Below are 18,360 nucleotides of genomic sequence, written 5' to 3'. Positions count from 1 at the left end.
AAAGAGTAGTTTTTATGCTACTGTGCTTTAGCATTCCCTCCAGAAACAGAAGTGTTTTTTATAAAACATGGTGAGTAACTAGAGTGGGCAGAGAAATGGAAGCCTGCTTTCTTTGTAAAACACTAGGTGACTGCAGGGGTTTTGTTGTTTGCGCTGTGTAGATGTCATCGGTGTACACCCAGCTGAATCTGGCAAGAAGGGAGTTAATAAATGTTTATTAAAATTAATATTAATAAATACAGTAAATTGGTACTTATCTGTCTTACGATTGTTTATGATTTTAAGTGTCCATATAGGTTCCCACCCTTATTACCCAGAATAATTGAAGAACTGGTTATATTCATCTCCATTGGAAATTAGAAGAATTGAATTAAATGTTAAGGCCTATAAAATTGTGTTCACTTCTTTTAAGATGTGATGCTTGAATACTTCTCAGGGTGGGGATTTTTTTTCAAAGTTGTAGAAATGGCGATGTTAAGACATTACTCAGTTTGTGAGAATGTGGAGTACTATAGCATATTGGGCACAGGTTTTAATTCATAAACAGTGTATGTAATGTTTCTCAATTCTCAGTTTAGAAAGTAGAGCGAATCAGAATTGGGACAACTGCCTTTCAAAGAGAGTATCAAGTGTACCTCTATCTGATTCTTCAAATTAAGTTTAAAGATTGGTTTTGAAAGGAGTATGTAAAATATAAGTCACAGGTAATGGAGCACACTTTTATGGAAAAATAAATTAAATACCTAGGAAGGTAAGACATTTTGACTACTAAATTCACATGAATTTTAGGTGAACTTGCTTGTTCCGTGCATGACGTATTTCTGTTTGTTTTTCAGATCTTACCAATATATTTGAGTCCTTCCTGCCCCAGTTGTTGGCCTATCCCAACCCCATAGATCCTCTCAATGGTGACGCTGCAGCTATGTACCTCCATCGACCAGAAGAATACAAGCAGAAAATTAAAGGTAAGGCAAATAGTTGAGCCTGGGGACAGAATAACTTAAGTCTGTTGTGTTTTGATCATTAAAACCCTTCTTAGTTATTCATAATTTTTCTCAGGCATAAAAAGAGACAGCTGTGGGCTGGAGCAGAGTTCACTGGCCTCAGTAGCTAGGTTCGAGGGTCAGAGACACCTTTAAAAAGCTGGAGGTTTCAGCAAGGAAGAAGGGAAAGAGAGAGGGAAAAAAAAGGGAAGTTGAGGAAGAGGGGTGTTTACTAACTGGGTGGTAGTAGACATAGCCCTGCCCAGAAATCCCTGTGACCACCTGTATGGAAGAACCTTTGCCTTCATTTGCTTCCTCTTGTCGGTAAAATTAGAAAATTGGCTTGAGAGTAAAGGATTAATTGAAAGGCATAATCTTACATTTGTTTACAAATGGAATTGTCCTGGCCCATCAGGACAGCAATTAACTTTGGGAGTTGGGGAATAATTACCAAATTCATCATTAGACTTTTAAAAAATTATATCATGTTATCTGTTGAGTAAAAAATACCCAACTGGCTAACTGGCTGCTTTTCTTGGTCTCATACTGATATGCTTGTATTTTGGGGAGTTTACATCTAGGCACATTTCTCTTCTACTGGCCCCAGTGCCCTGGAGCTGCGGATTTTTCTATTAAAACTTAAAATGTGCTATCAAAGTTTAGAAATGCACGGCACTACTACATTTAGAAATTTAGTAGCACTGGTTGGCTCATCCTGTAAGATTTAGAATCCTGTTTTCCCATTCTTAGTTTACATGCTCATGGGAACGAACTTCGTTAAGATGAAAACGTGGTTCTGAAAGGACAGCTAAAGCTACACACAAGGTTACCCCGTTCACCACATTGTCCTTTTATCTCTGTGTATGCTTGAGAACTTTTGTAGTGAAAAGTCTAGATACATAAAGCTCCACCAGAAAGGAAAGAAATTTAAAGTCCATGAAAATAGGCCTGCTCTTCTTAACAAATGGCTTAGCATGACTTGTTCATCTGCAACCGTTCAGAACGTCAGCTTCTACAAGGTGTATGGCCCCTCTGAGCACGTTTGCAAGAGATGGCAGTAGAAATAATTTATGAGAGCCCAGAATACATTGGTCTTCCCTTTTCTGTGATGGTTTGAGACGAATGGGAGCATCTGAGGCTACTGAACAGTAGTTTTCCTTTTCTTCATTTTTTCATTCTTCCCTGGTCTCCTAGGATATCATTTGGTACTTTTGTTGAGAATAAAGTAAAAATAAATTTACTGTAATTAATTTACTTAGGGCTCAGGTGCTTTGCAAATTAATATCTAATTTATGTAGCAAAATATCGATAAAGGCAAAGAAACATACATTTAAAGAAAAACGTAGTCATTTTCGACCAGATAAAATTCTGTTATGAGACTGTATTAAAATTTTGACATAGCAGTCACTTAACAGTGTCTGCAACCCACAGATATCTCAGTGCAGAGCATATTTCTATAGTTCTTATATTCATTATGCCTCACTGTTTAACACTATTCCTGTTTTAGTTCCTATCTGCTATAGTCCCAATTACAAATGGAACCCAAACTATGTTTTTATCTTAGAACAGCAAGCTCTAGCTTAGGCTCTAGATTTCTGAAACATTAGTGTTGGCTATCATTAGTGATCTGAGGCCTGTCAGACCTGAGCTCACCCCAACTTCCTACTGCACCTTTATATATATTCCCCCCACCATCTTTTCTTTGTTGCTTCCTATGGAAAATAAGAGATCCTGTCTAATTTCTCAGACCCAGGCCCCCACCAACCTGTGATCTTGGTCTCCCATTTATCCCCTTCTTCCTAGCATGTTGGTCTTCCTCCTCCATGTTACCGCCTCAGAGGTATCCCCATGTCAGAAGCCTTTATCTGCTCCTGTGGACTCCTTTAAGTCTTGCTGTTTATTTCCTTTAGTTTTCAAACTTCTCACTTCCTTGCCTTAAACTCCTGGGGTCTAGTTTTGCTTCTCCTCCCCTTCTGAATTTGTGACCCTCTCTCTCCCTAATCATTTAGACTTTTCTCAAGACCTGTTTTCCTGGACCTCTCTGCAAATATGGCCTTCCTGGCTCTCACAGGCTGCAGTCCTTTCCTCCTGCTTCCTTCTGATGGCACTTAGCAGCTGACTGTTTTTATCTTTGTCTGTGACTCCTGCTTATTAGTGACCTTGCTGTTCATTTTTCTATCTCCTGAAAGGCCTTGTCCCCGTAAGCACTTACGACACATTGGTCTCCTTGAATGTACTGAAGAAGGCTCATAGCATCAAATTACAGTGTCAGAGTGCAGCAGCTTCTTTCTACAAAGGAAGAAAAAGTAGCCAATCTGTTAGAGAGTAAAAATAAAATTTCTAAGACTTTAATAAACACTTTTCTCACTCAAAAAAGTAAATTAAGGTAAGTTTCTACCTAGCCAGGGGCTTTTGAAGTCTCATTATCTCAGCATAAAATTTTGTTATAATGAATTTGTAGGGCTCTAAGTCAGAAGTCTGCAAACTTCTGTAAATGCCCAGATTTGGCCACATACAGTCTCTGTCATGTACTCTTCTTTTTCTCTTCCTTTTTTTAACAACCCTTTGAAAATATAAAAAATATTCTTAGCTGGCCCTGCACTAAATTGTTCAGACTTGATCCTTTTACCTTCTCTTCTAGTCCCTGCAACTCCATAGGACGAAAAACAAAGCACGAGGACACGAGGATATGTTTTTCTGGATAGGATTCTGTCTCGTCTTTTCCTATTGTGTGAATAGGCTATTTACTTAAACTGTCTGCACCTGGACTTTTAGGAACACGCTTGTTTATTTGGCAGTTCTTAAATTTTTTTTTTCAGCTAACCTAGATTCAGCCTAGGCTATAGCAGCATAAATCTTTAGGTAAATAAATAATAGGTAGTAATGTCACTCAGGCTAGCTGTGTCCCCAGAGAGCAGCTTGTTCCTGAGCAGCTGAGAGACTTTTTACCAGCTTCTTCAAAAACCTGACAGGCAGGATCTGTTTAGACTAAAATCTCTTCCTAAAATAATAGACTTGGGCTGATGGTAATTATATAACTGTAGATCTAAATTGATGTGGGATTTCCTTGTAAATTACTGTGGACTCATAACTAGTCCTGTTCTATCTGGGGGGTGAATAGTTTAGTTAACCCAGAAAGTAAAAAGAAAGTATAGGGCTTGCATTTCCCCAGTCCATCAAGTTTGGAGGAGTGCAGTAGCATATCAGTAAGCAACAAGGGGTGAGTGAGAGGACGCCCTGGCTGGAGAACTGGGGGTTCTTCAACCCCAGACATCATCCTGGATGTCTGCCAGCTTTCCTGGGTCTTGCAGCCAAGGCCCAAGGTGGTCAGGCTGTCTTGTACACGTCCGTGAGGGAGGTGATGGCCCAGAGGAGAGCGGGGGTGGTGACGCAGTGTATTTATTCCCCTGCAGATCAAGTGTTAAGCTTTGCCTCTTCTTACTTAAGGGGGCAAAGAGCATCAACTCCAAAGGCATCTCCCTGTGCAATTTTCCCCTTAGCTTTAGTGACTAGAATAACTGTCATCGTCTGTTTACCCCCTGCCCACACCGCACGCGGAAAGCTTGGGGACTTGTCAGCTTTGGGGTTGTTGAAGCACAGGCCCACCTGCTCACTACCTTTGTGTTTTTTTTATCCCCCCAACCCTGTGCAGAGTACATCCAGAAATATGCAACGGAGGAGGCACTAAAAGAGCAGGAAGAGGGCACCGGTGACAGCTCGTCGGAGAGTTCTATGTCTGACTTTTCAGAAGATGAGGCCCAGGATATGGAGTTGTAGTAGAAAAAGCACCTGCTTTTCAGAAAGACTATTATTTCCTAACCATGAGAAGCAGACTATAATATTCATATTTAAACAAAGCAATTTTTTTTATTACTAAACAAGGTTTTTATGAATAATAGCATTGATATATATATATTATATATCACCCTTTAGATCTTGATTTCTTGGTCATTTCTCAACCTGAGGTGCATAGCATATTCCCACATTCCATTTTGGTAGCAATATGCGGTCTGGATGCATGCATTCATAAGTCCATTTGGCCAAGTCAGCCTGTGTGCTACTGAACTGTCAAAAGAAATAGCCGCTCTGATAGATAGACATGAGTAAAAATAACAGGAAAAAGTTGCTTCTTTTATTGATGGTTCCAAAGAAACATACCAAACCAACCAGCTCTTGGACGTGAAGATAGAATAGTGCTTTTTCAAAATGGAAAGGAAAAAACTGGGGAGGAAAAGGCCTGCTGTGGGAGCATTTAGAGCCAGCCACGTCAGAACTGGAGCTGCTCCTTCCTGTGTGCATCCTAGGTGGCCCCATTTCTGTGGAGTAACAATATAAAACAGGGAGCTAATTGGAGGATTGAAACTGAAAACAACTTTTTGACTTGGATTTTAAGTACATTTTTATATGTAGATTCCTGCCCTTCTCACTACCCGGCCCTGCAACCACAAGTGTTTTGCTTTGGAGAACCTTTTGGAAGTGTTTTCTGAACCTGATTCTTTTTCTTGGGGGTAGAACTTGTAATCCAGACCTTTTTTGAGAGGACAGGACAGAAGGAGAAAAGTGACTGGGAAGATGTTTCCTTTCATCCAACACGTGCAGAGTCACATCCTCACCCTTTGCTGGCCACTTTGAGACTGCCACCCTGGACTGAGAGCTTTACATTTGAAGGAGGTTGTGGGGTTTTTGTTTCGGTTGTTTGGGGGGTTTTTTGTTTGTGTTTTTGGTGTGTGTGTGAATTGTGCTTAGACAGGTTGCAAATTTAATCCTCACTTACCAAGAGATGGCCTCCTCCTTGGACAGCTGCTCAGTGGACCATTAGACTTGGGAAGAAGACCCTTCTGGTGGCTGTGACTCCTGGGCACTCTTTCACGTTTTGATTTTGTTTTCCCTTCTGCTGCTGCTCTTGGCAGCAGCCTGGTCATCATCTGCTTGTGGGAGTGGGAAATGGGTATTTCAGACCCAACACACATTCTAAATTTAAAATGAGTAATAATTGGAATAAATAAAGGTTCTTGTACCCAAAGTGACTCTACATGAGAAAAACAAACACAGCTTTTTTTTTCAGAGTGAGACTGAATAAGAGGAAAGGATTCAGAAATAGGATGTAGTAGAACAGGTTTTGAAGGAAGAAAATTTTCTCTCCTGTATATGTCAAAGGAAATAAGACAGTCTAAATGCCTGCTAATCAGATGTTTACTCAGCTAACCATATGTCCAGGTTGCTGGCAGAGTTTCTCCCAGATCCAAGTGTTGCCTGCTGAATTTGGAGAACTTCAGACAGTAGCTGTGTATTCTTTTTTGCCACAACCAGTAGGACAATAACAGAATTAGCCAATCCTAAAATCTTCTAAAGATGATTTTGAATGTCCCACTGGGATAATTTTTCTTTCTGTTGTGTGTTTTTTAGTTTAGAAGTGTTATATTCCACAAGATTTGAGTCAGTAAGGTTGGAAGATATCCTATCTTTTTTTATTCAAAAAGCACAATCAATCTTTTCTTTGAAAATCTATATAAAATACAACTTGCTTTTAGCATGATTATTTTCCTAAATAAAAAGCAAAGAATTTACTTATTTTATGTTAATTACGGGCATGAAGCAAAAGGTTTTCTTTTTAAACAAAATTAAAAGTGAGTTATGTAGGGCTGTGGTTAGTTAACTGTACTGAGGTATCTATCTAGCATTTGTGGCTTGTTGGAAGGGTAGTATTAACTATTTAACATGTAATGGTGTACTTTAACTCTTATCTAGCACGTTGTCTTCTCATTACTTGGGGGAGGGAGGGTCTGTCTCTGCTGGCACTGTCTAACTTGCTTCCCTGCTGAATTAGCAGTTTGCTTGTGCTATAACCGTTATTTGTAGGTGCGACTTAGGGTAGGCTTAAAGTGCTGGGTGGTGATTTGAGTTCAAACAATAAAAAATTGTATTTTTTCAATATTGTATAAACAATAGTGTTCTAATTACCTTTCAAAAATAATGTCCATATAATAATTGCCTTTAATCTTGTCAAAAAAAAAAAAAAAAAACTAGTAGAACCAAGTTTAGGAAAGGTATGTGAGCGGTGCCACAGCTCTGCTCCCCGACTAAATCCATGTTTCTCTAACCGAAAGACATCAGCTTGCCTGCGATCAAGAGCTCCAGCACTAGGAGTCTGGTGGTACAGAATTTCCAAATGAAGATTTGTTGGGGGAGGTTGCAGGGGTTAAGAAGCAGACCTGAGCATGGCTGCAGTGTGTGTGCACGTGTGTGTGTGTGTGTCCATTCCAAGTCTGTGATGAAGGCAGAATTAGGCTTCTATGTTAGCACTGGAAGCTAACAAATTGCTACCCAAATCACGCTGTACCCTCTCGTCCTGTGCAGGTCTGTCCTTTCTGGGCACTAACCTTGGTCCAATGCATGTTTTTGGCTCTGTGTGGAGCTCTTCCTCTCCACTGGGAAATTGACTTTTGATGAGTTGAACGGAATCCCTTCTCACAGTAACTTTTTATCCCTTCTCTGTGCCTAGGAGAGGTAGGAGTAGAAAGGAAGCTGGAAGAAGGCCTGGCTGTGACTGTGAGGACATTGGGCCCCCAATAATAGACGGTAGAGTGGGTCTGGAGCAGGGAATGGTATGACATCAAAAGCCTTTCTAGGCTGTCCCATCATAACACTCAGAAGAAGCGTCCAGAGCCCCTCAGAAAGGCTGAACATTATTGCTCTTAAAGGTGGTGGTGGTGGGTCAGAGCTGCTTCTGGCAGTTTCCTTTCCCTTCTTTTCTTTAGTACCCATCGTTGTTGACATCCTACCTTGTGGTTTATCAGCACAAGCCATTCTTCGCCCCTGTTCAAAGAACTAAGCTCAAGCTCTCACCGAACATCAACAAGCAGGAAGGCTGCACCACAGCAGCGTGGGATCGCTGCCCTCCAGCAGCCCCGCACCGGGGCCTCGTGGGTTGTTTCACAGCAGCCAACCTAGACACTGGCATTTTTGCTTTTCTGTCTTCATTCACATCGCCTCTCCTTGAGGTTACTGTGCAGTTTCAACCAGCATTTTATACTAGTGGGATAACTGTCAAAAGTTGCCATCTCTCTCTCCAATACCTAACATTTTTCTTCCACTTCAAAAGCTGTTCTAATTGCCAACTGGCTGATCTAAGCTCCAGAAGAGTGTCTCCCCTCGAAGGAATTTTTTCCCTCAAAAGACTCCCTGAAGCCCTAACTGGCCTTGGCCTGGCACTTGCTTTTTATTAGGCCTCCTATTGGGATGACTGAGAATCATGAAATATAGATCCTCTGCTGGCCTCCATGGTGAAGTTGTTAGACAACCAAGTTTCCAGGAACTAGTGTTTGATTTTAAATGGCAGGTGACCCTTCTATGTTCTAGGGAATCAATTAGGAAATTTGAAAGCCACTAACAAAAGTTAGTAAGAATTTTATTCATCTCATCAACTTCCTAACTGGGTTCATGGCCTTGTTGACTGAAAACAAGTCATTTCTGATTGGGTGCAAAGACCTGCATTTCTTTGTACTTCTTAATCCATGTTCATATTTTCTCTGGCCAGTGAAGATCTTGGCGATTCCATTAGGGCCTGGATGGAGTGGAGGCCCCTTGGGGAAGGGGGAGTTAGCCCTCAGGTGTGCAGGCTCTCCACTCACCTGAGGAAGGGCCAGGACTCAATTCAGCAAATAGTTGTCTTGGCTGTGGGCTTGGGAAGAAATGGCCATTATTTACTGATTGTATTTGGTACATATTGTGTGATACTTGAAGAGATAAAAGGGACTTACCAGCCCTTAATTGAAATCTAAGCTTTTTATCACTTATTTTTTCCTTGCCCACCCTCCTCCCTTCCACCTTTTTCCTTGCATTGTGATGATATAGTGGGCACTTCTGTCAACAGGACAAATGCCTCCTCTGACTATAACCTCTTAATAGTTGTGTATAATGAAAACTGTAAACTTTTTTAAATAAAATGTGTATATACCTTGGCAAATGGCTGGACCTTGATCAATAAGATAATAGCCCCCGTGATTACTAAGCCTGATTTTAAAAACATCCTCCCTGTTCATCCAGCTCCTCTGAGCAATGGACTTTGGCTTTTTCTTTTTTAACTGAGAACTCTTAGAAGGCAGGTGACTGGGTTAGTTTGGGAAGGGAGTGTCATGTGTAAGCAGTACTAACTGAGAGGCTTTGTCTATAGTCCTACCCCTGTACCTGGAGTGACAGGTGACTACTGGCTGTAAACAGCTGGCTCTGAGGCTTCACCAGAACCTTGAAAAGCCATCTGTTCTGTGATGTCCTGTAGCCTGAAGGACCCCACCTCCCCCCAGGTGGATCAGTATGACTCTTGTGTTGCTGTTCAGCCCAAACCTCTAGGCCATGACAAGTAATGCTGAGGAAAGGGTACCCACCTGGCCTGGAGTTCACAGACAGTACAGCTTCCTGCCAGGCTGATCTGCCTCAACAGGGAAGAGGGAAGCCATGAGTGTTACATCTGAAGCCGATCACTGGATTTCAATTCCTCTCTAAAGTGTATGCCCACAACAGCCACCAGATGGCGATGTTGCCTCTTTAGCCTACAGGAGAAACTACTTGTGCTTTGCTTAAGACAAAGGTTAGACAGTTTTCCTTTGGTCGTGTGCTCACTCCCCCAACCCTCTTCCACTGTTTCCTTCTCCGTACTCGTTTCCCCCACACTCCATTTTTTCCCTCGCTGCATCCTGATATATTCTACAGTAGGTGCAGCTCTGTAGCTACCAGAGAGGAGGAGGGTAAGGCCGTTCTGGTGCCAACAAACAACCCCAGCTCCACCTGGCTGCCTCCAGTGCTCATACACAAAAGTCAACAGGCTTTACTGTTGGTCTTCATGGACTCCTCAACCAGCGGCAGAACAGACCAAAGGACTGAACCAGCGCTGTGAGTCCTGGTCCCATCTCTTCTGTTCAGCTGCGTGTGGCCTTGGGCTCCGGGCCTCAGGTTCATCTGTGACATGAGATCCCTAAACCAGTAAGTTCTAACTCTGACACTCTATGACTCAGAGCTCTGTCCAGGCTCTGAAACAACACCGTATCATAAGCTTTAGTATCCGGAGAGAAGATAGTATGTCAACCCCCAAAACACCAAGGTTTTAAGACCAGAGGCTAGAGTTTTGGAACCCAAGGAGCTTTGGGGGTTTAGAGCACCCATTTTTCCAGTTGAAAGGAGAATTAAGAGATCTGTGGGTCACGTGAACAGTCATTCTGTTGATCTCACACAAGGCAACTGCTTTAAAAACTCATTGGGAAGTCCAGGTGAATTCAGTGGGCCTGAGTCCACCAAATACCAGTAATTTCACCCAGCATCACTCTTACTGCAGCCTCAGTCCAGCTGCTTCCCGAGGGGCGGGTGGCTCTTCGCTGCCTGCCTGAGGCTCTGCCCCTTTCCTTGGAAGGGGACCCAGGGTTTCCAAAGTATGTTGTCCTGGAACAGAAATCCGTAAGCTCAGAACCTCAGAAGTTTTACTCACTTTAAACTCTTGCTATCTCTGAAGGCTGCTCTCTACCTCAGGAAGTAATTTGTGTGAGACTGGATCTTGGTGTTTCCCGCTCCCCAACTAGAACCAGAGCAAAGATGATTTGTCTGACTCACATGCTTGGACCTGCAGAGAACCTGGATTCACCTGAGAGACTGAGCAGCCTCGCTTCTGAGGACCCCACAGGCTTCTCAGGGACTCAGATGCCCTGATGAGGCTGGGACAGTCTACCTTGGGCCAGCCCTGCAATCCAGTGCCTCACATTGTAGGGTTTGTGCACCCAGAACTTCTTAGAACTGAAGAGTTAACCCTTACTTGGGATTTAATATTAGAAGGTAAAAGACACAGCATTTCCTCTCTCACTTTGTGTGCGTGTAGACGTGTGCATGTCTATAATGAAGGATGCTTAATTTTGAAACAAGACCAGGGCACTTCTGTGCACCTGGGTTCCTCAGAGCTCTTTGGGGCTCAAACTTTGTTCTTGGTGTCAAGTGATTGGGGTGGCAGGAACAGACTTGGGCTCCCCAAGAGAAAAACTTGGCCCTTCTGGCTGTCCCATCACTGATGATTAACCTGGAGAGGGGCTGCTGGACATTGGTGGGGTTTGGCCATCAGATCTCTTTGCTCCCCTTCCCTTGGCTCCTACCCACTGTCAGCTGGCGCAGGGCAAGTAGCTCCCTTTGAGAAGCTTCAACCTAAATTCTGTTCTCTCCAGCTCTGTAAACAGTGGATCAGGTGCCTGCTACAGTCCACTGATGTGCATGTCAAAGTGTGGAACAAAGCTTTTAAAAGATGCGCTTCAGATTTCAAAAGAATTCTATGTGCTGGTAATAAATCAGCATTCCAGAAACCAGTGTAAATCCTCCATGGTGCTCTCCTCAGGAGAGAACCACTATTAGCAACGGCTGGAGAGGGCTTCCCTTGTGATCCTCACACTGGCCCTGGGAGCCCCTCTGGAAGCAGACCAGGACTTGGCCCCACTTCATATTAACTGCTTGTGAGGTGCCTAGAGACCTGGGCACAGAGTGCCACAACCAGTGCTGGACCCACATCTTCAGACCATAGATGAGTGTTCTCGCCACAAGCTCCTGCTGTGCCAAGTTGCGTGCTCTACTGGGGTTGTGGGCACCTGTGTCTCTGAGCCTCCTCCTGCCACCTGGGCTCCTATGAGATGCCTCCTGGTTGACCCGTGAACCTGGCTCACCCTGCTCGGAGGCCCCATGGGCTTGGTCCCTGAGGGTCAGAGCCTGTCCACACACACACCCCTATTTACACTGATCTCAGTGTCCCCAAGCTCAGGGGCCTGCAGTGGAGTCACGAAACTTAGACTGAGCCCAACCCACTCCTTAGAGCAGAAATACAGAAGTAGGATGCCATCTAGATAAATAATTTAAAACTTTCTAGTAGCCACATTTTTAAAAAAGTAAAATTAACGTTTTAACTCTATATCCAAAATATTATTTCAGTGTGTAATTACCATTATTAAATAAATAAGATATTTTGTATTCTTATTTCTGTACTAACTCTTTGAAATCCAGTATGTATTTTACACAGCACATATCAATTTGGACACTTAAAATATTTTCAACATTGAAAGTACCACGTAGTCCTACCAAAACAAAGTTATGTTACAGAAAAATTTCCATTGCTTGTTTTTAAATTGAAATTAATTACAATTAAATATGAAAAAGTCGGTTCCTCAGTCACCACCCTTCAAGGGCTCAAGTGCCACATGTGGCTCGTGGCCACCTACTGGAAGGCGCAGCCCTGGAAGCCTCTAAGTAGCGCACGAATTTTTAGGAGAAGAAATTAAATCACAGCAGCGACTTTTATCGGGGATTTGGAGTAGAAGCAGAACCTTACACTCTGCAGAGAATGTTCTGGAGTCCCGCAGTTCCCGCGTCGAGTCAGGGAAGCGCACCCAGTTCCGTCCCCGCGTGCGGCCCCCGCCGGCTGTGGGCGAATCCTGGCGGCGGCCGCTAAGGCCCCCAGGCCCCGGGGGCGTGGCTTCCAGAGCGCGGGGGCTCCCCTGGCCGTGCGCCCCGCCGTCCGCTGCTGGCTGGACCCCGCGACCTCGCGCTACAGTCACTCCGGGGGCTCGCAGGTGTCACCTGCGGGGACGTAAGTGGCTCCTCCGCGGGTCGGGGGACTTTTCCTCGAGAGGGTTGGGGCGGAGGGGCGCGGCCTACCTCCAGCCATCTTGGCCCGTCCCGCCTCAGGCACCAGGGGGCGCACGGGCTTCGCGCGGCGGCTCCAGGTCCCGGGCAGACGGGCTCTTCAGCACTTGCGCCGGCCCAGCCCGCAGGAGTGGGACCGGGAGGCCCCGGGGCATCTTGCCTGCCGGAGACCCCTGGCCCCGCCCGAGGTGCCCGGCAGTCGCCAGAAAGGAAACCGCCGAGGCCGCCCAAACGCCGACCGTGGGATCCCGGCCCCTCCCAGCGTGACCCGTTAGTGCCGCAGAGGCCGTCCCCCTCCCACCGCGTCCCCGCCCCAGGCCTGGACCCTCCTTGACCATCTTAGTAGGAACCAGAGCCTTCCAGCCTGTTTCCTCAGCCAGGCTCCTGGTGGCCAGCGACAGATGTGAGTGCTTAAGCAAGCAGTGGCATCTGGAAGGTCAAGGCGAGGCCCCATAATTCTGGGGAGGCTGTACGACCAGACTTGGAAAGTGAGCAGAGGGACTCTGGAGGCCCGGCCTCAGGAGCACCCGGCCAGAACAAGACCACTCCAGCAGACTGCCCCGTGCCCGGCTTGAATCTAACCATCCCTCCTCTCTGCATCACGTGCTGAAGAAGGAAAAGCCCCCGCAGGAGCCAGAACCCTGTCCTACTGGGTGCAGAACCAGGGGAAGAGCTCTCAGAGTGGAAAGGGAGGTAAGCCCAGACACCAAGGGCCACGTGCTTACTGCCACTGTGCCCGCCACTCTGCAAACCCTTTCACCCCACCTTATCTCGCCTCCCCAACTGACCCTTTGGACAGAGAGGATAAAGGTCTTGAAAGAACCACAAACCATAAGGAGGGGGGCTTCCTGGAGGGAGTGGGGCTTGATCCAGGCCCTGCTAGATGGGAAGGGTTTGGATAAGGAGGAAAAGGGCAAGGCAGCCCAGGGGTAAGGGAGTGGCCAGGGGTATGCAGGGAGGTGGGAATAGAAATGAGGGGAAGATGAAGGAGGTGGGTCTCAGGGTTCTGGCTGGGCTGGAGGTCAAGGTGGGAAAGGAAGTTGAATGGTGGCTTGGGGCTAAGTTAGGCATCAGAGGCACAAAACAAAAATATAAGAGGAGAGAGATGGGGAAGTGGACAGGGACCTGAAGTGTTCTCCAGAAGCAAGAGGGCTAGGTAAGGAGGGATGATGGCACAGGCTGCAAGGACAGGAGGGCCAGGAGCCATGGGGGGATGGAGCACAAGTGCAGGAGAAAGGAGCAGGAAGGATAAGAGAGGGCCAGGGAGTGCTTGCTTCCGAGATGGAGCAGAAGACCACAGCCTCCACCTCCAGTGCCCTCTGTCTTGCTGCTTTTTTCCACCTTGAGTCTCTTGCTCTAGGAGAAGTCAGCTGCCCTTTGGAGAGACCCGCATGGCTGGGAATTGGCGCCCGAAACCTGCGGCTCCTCCAGACCCAGTCAAGCTAGAAGGACTGCAGCCTAGGACTCGTGAATCCTAGATTCCTGACCCTCAGAAACTGAAACAGAGGAGCAATGTCCATACTTTTAAGCTTCTAAGTTTTGGGTGTAATTAGTTACACAGCCATAGATATCTAGTAGGCTGTGACCTTGAGGAATCACTGTATTAGCCCTGGACTGCTTATCTCAAGACTTATTTTAAATGAGAGAGAAAAATAATTTCTATCATGTTTAAGCCATGAAAAGTTGAAAATTTTTGTTCTGTTTTGTTTTCTATTTCTTACAACTGACCTTAATATTAAATTACTGGATAAAAAAGACTAGAAATAACAGTGGCGTGGGAAATTAGGTTCCTATTCTCTGTCTGTCATCTAGCTTTGGCTTCCACTTTCCACATGTCACCTCATAGTCCAAGATAGCTGCTGGAGCTCCAGAAATCATATCCCAAGTTCCAGGCAGTAGGAAGAAGGAAGGACGGAAGAATAAAAGGTCTTTCTTTCCCACCTGACAACTCTTTTTAAGGAGTCTTCTTGGACGCCTCTTCCACACTTCCACTTCCGAGGCCAAACTGGGAAACAGGGAAGTGGGGACATGTACTTCTTCAGCTGGGCATATTGCCCCCTTGAATAAAATTAGGGTTCTACTAATGCAATATGTGGATCTTATGTTTGGGGAGTCTGTTGGAGCAAGTCAGCTCTTTAAAAAATTATGAGACAGTTAGGGAAATTTGAACGGTGAATGGATATGTGATGATATTAAGAAATTATTGTTTTTATAGGTGAGAAAAATATTGTGTTTTATATTGTACTGTATATATATATATGTGGTCAAAGACTACCTTTTAGAAATACATACTGAATTTATGGATGAAATAATATGATACTTGGCTGTGTTTCAAAATAACTCAATGGTGGGAGGGGGTATAATAGATGAAGCAGGATTAGCTCTGTGTTAATTGCTGAAACTGAGTGATGATGGGTACATAGGAGTTCGTTATACCACCATTCTCTCTACCATTCTCTATAGGTTATACATTTTTCATGATAGAAATTTTTTTAAAGTTCTGCTATTAAATAAGAGTATTGAGATTTGTATTTTAAAAATTGGAGTTCTAAAACATTGGAGTAAGGAATAGGGGAGGTTAGCTCTGGGGACACACAGAGCAGTCTCTGCCAGTCCTAGCAGCCTTGCTCAATTCCTCATTGGCAGAGAAGGCCTGAATGGCCTATGATCTGATGTCCCTGTGGGTCATGATACCAGCTAGACACCTTGATTGCCGAGTACTTACTGGATCCTGCTGTGTTCCCAGATTTGCATTATGGGTCAGGGAGGAAGAGGGTATAACTAAAGGTCTATGATACTCAGGCCCTGATCCCAAGCAACTTATAATTTATTTCAACATACAGTGCCAGCGCAAGACACCTATGCTCCACGTAGTCACTCCAAGATAGGAGAAAAATAGGTGGGAAATTGTTCCACGTGTGTTCCTTCAGCAAGAAGGGTGAGGACAAGGTGTGCAGGAGGGCTGCATGGAAATGGAGGTGGGGATGAACTGGTCCTTGATTTGACCTGATCAGGAGAGAAAGCCCATCTGGTGAGAGGAGCATGAGATCAGGAGACCTTACTCAACCTCGCCACCAACTGCATGTCTGAGGGGGCTGAGGGCAGCTACGGGCTGTGCCTGTTTCTGACCCTGGCAAAGGAGTTAGTTCTTAAGGATTAAAAGTCAAGCCACAAAATCTCCCCGTTAATTATGATAATAGTAACAATAACAATAACAGCGAATGTTTTAAGATTCCAGGCATCAAGCTCAGGGTTTAATTTACATCAAGGCTGTGAGGCTGGTGTGAAGACACCACAGTGGACACCTGTTACTCTTGCCTGCCCAGCATCTGTTCCTTCTTCTTCTGGTGTCAGTGCCACTATGCTGTTTCGGGGAATTACCCCTCCTCACTCACTCTCGTTTTTGGAGGCTGACACCCCCTTCCACTCCCTCCAGTGGTGGCCCCCTTTGACCCTGCCAGCCAGTCAGATGCCCTACTCTGAGTTCAGAGAAGAGCCCGTGGCTGGGACTTCTGCTGACACCACTAGGGAGGAGGTCGTTTTCCCTCTGGGGTTGCTAAGCTGGCAGGAGGTGAGCCTGGGGCAGGGCTGGGAGAACCTCCTCCCTGAACTTTCCCTCTAGATGAGAATGTCAAAGCCCTTTTTTATTAAAGCCTGTTACTCTGGCTCTCTGTCATTTGCGAACAAGAATCTTGACTAATATGCACCTCCAGTATTCAGGTGGGGAACTAGAAGGTGTAGTTATATGCTCAAGGTTAGAATCTATAATAGCCATACCCTGGGCCTTAGAAGACAGACTTCCAAAAGTACAGATAAAAGAATAGATTTATACCAGAGCCTTATGTAGAAGATGATGGCCTCCAGTTAAGATGACCAATTGACCATACAGGTAACCCCAGTCCTTACCAAACCCCCCAGTGCTTGGTGGCTCCAGGTTCCTTTGATCTTGAGGATGAAGGAAGGGCTGCAATAGGAAAAGAGAGGTTCAAAGTTTATGTGTTGGTCATCTAGATCTCCTACCAATTCTGTGCAGCCAGACCACTGATCCTCTCCCAACTAAGCAACCAGAAGATTTTGCTACAGAAGAGCAGACCAGAGGGATACAAGCAAAAGCCAAGCGGAAGTTGCCATATCGAAAAACAGGGTTTAAAGTGAAAGTTAACATCCTGAACAGTGTGACCTCAACCTCCTTCCCCCATCCAGCCCCCCAAAGCCTGGCAGCCAAGCTTATTCCATCCAGGCAGGAAGTGGAAGGATTTCTGTATAAGCACTCTTACCAACTCAAGAGGAAGGAGTCTCCCAAGGAAATGGTCCAGTTAGACCACAGCTGGTGAAGGCCACAGATGTCAAGCTCATCTATGCACTCAGAGCTTCTAATCAGCTTTTTAGTGTCCCTCTTTGAAATACAAATTGAACAAGGTCCAACCATATGCTACCTACAGGAGACACATTTTAGATTCAAAGATACAAATAGGTTGAAAACAAACAAACAAAAAAATGAATCATGCAAGCAACAACCATAAGAAAGCTAGAGTGACTATATTAATATGAGATAAAATAGACTTGGAAACAAAATTTATTACTAGAGGTAATTGCTACTCATTATAATGATGAAAGTGTCAATCCATCAGGAAGATACAACATGAAGAAAAAAATGGACAATTGAAAGAAGAAATGGACAAATTAACAGTAAAGTTGGTGACTTCAGTACCTCATTTTCAATAATGGATAGATCAAGTAGGCAGAAGATCAACCAGGAAATGGAACACTTGAGCAACACTGTAAACCAGCTAGACCTAAAAGACATCGATGAAACAGCCCACCTGACAGCAGCAGAGTACATATTCTTCCCAAATGCACGTGGAGCGTCCTCAAGGATAGGTCACGTTAGGCCATAAAAAAGGCCTAAATAAATTTGAAAGAATTGAAATTGTATAAAGTATGTTCTCTGATCACAACAGAGTGAATTTAAAAATTAATAACAGAAAGAAATTTGGGAAATTGATAAATATGTGAAAATTAAACGATACACTCCTAATTAGCCAATTGACCAGGGAAATTAAGAAGTACTTTAAAATGAAGGAACATAATTGTAGATGAACATGCCAAAACTTAAAGGATGCAGCTAAAGCAGTGCTTAGAGGAAAAGTTATACATTCAAAAAAAAAAAAAAGACAGTTAAACACAGATAATTCTCCTGGAGAAATGAACAATTATTGGTGGGTCCTCTTACACAATGTTCCAATATGACATGGAAAAGACACTCAGCCATTCTTTCATCTTATTTCCGTGTTTTGGATAATTTGTCTTTACGCTCATTATTTCATTTGTATCAATATAGTTGAATGTGTTACTGAAATGAAAAATACTGTTTTAAAAAAGGTGTAGTATTTCTTCAGTGTGCTTGTGTGTTCCAAACTCTAATGTTTGGTTTTAGGGAATGCTTATAAAGAACCTTGTATTAGAAAATCAGAAATAATGCCATTAATTTTGTTAGACATGAAGACCAAACTTTTTCAATAATTTTAATGAAAGAGAAAAGCATAAGAACTAGTCTGCCAGCCGGCAAATAATTTTATTTTTGCTTAAAGGAAGAGAAAATATTAAAAACTTTATTAGATGAAATTAAAGGATTCTCATTGGAACATAATTTTCAAGTAATAGTTTATGATGACTTGATAAGACAGTGTTTTTGTAAAATACATTATTGAATAAA

General features: G+C 44.1%; 1 protein-coding gene and 1 long non-coding RNA gene across 4 annotated transcripts in view; both read left to right on the top strand.

Annotated features, from left to right (window-relative positions):
* UBE2H (ubiquitin conjugating enzyme E2 H) overlaps positions 1-8,945 on the top strand; it is a 92,324-nt gene extending 83,379 nt beyond the window's left edge. For both annotated transcript variants that reach the window (XM_032483330.1, XM_032483329.1), the window contains 2 exons: positions 837-965; positions 4,636-8,945. In XM_032483330.1, the coding sequence (XP_032339221.1) occupies positions 837-965; positions 4,636-4,760 (254 nt within the window). In that variant the 3' untranslated portion in view covers positions 4,761-8,945. The remainder of the gene's footprint in view (positions 1-836; positions 966-4,635) is intronic.
* A 1,925-nt stretch (positions 8,946-10,870) lies between these two features.
* LOC116664798 lies at positions 10,871-17,817 on the top strand. 2 transcript variants are annotated; one of them, XR_004321254.1, is made up of 3 exons: positions 10,880-12,588; positions 13,025-13,337; positions 14,005-17,817. It is a non-coding gene; the product is annotated as an uncharacterized LOC116664798 (long non-coding RNA). The 2 variants fall into 2 exon arrangements; XR_004321253.1 differs by having other exon boundaries at positions 10,871-13,337.
* The last annotated feature ends 543 nt before the right edge of the window (positions 17,818-18,360 follow it).

The sequence above is a fragment of the Camelus ferus genome, chromosome 7, assembly GCF_009834535.1.
Source record: "Camelus ferus isolate YT-003-E chromosome 7, BCGSAC_Cfer_1.0, whole genome shotgun sequence".
Lineage (NCBI taxonomy): Eukaryota > Metazoa > Chordata > Mammalia > Artiodactyla > Camelidae > Camelus > Camelus ferus.
The sequence above is the reverse complement of the archived record's forward strand: the minus strand, read 5'-3'. Positions and strand labels throughout refer to the sequence as shown.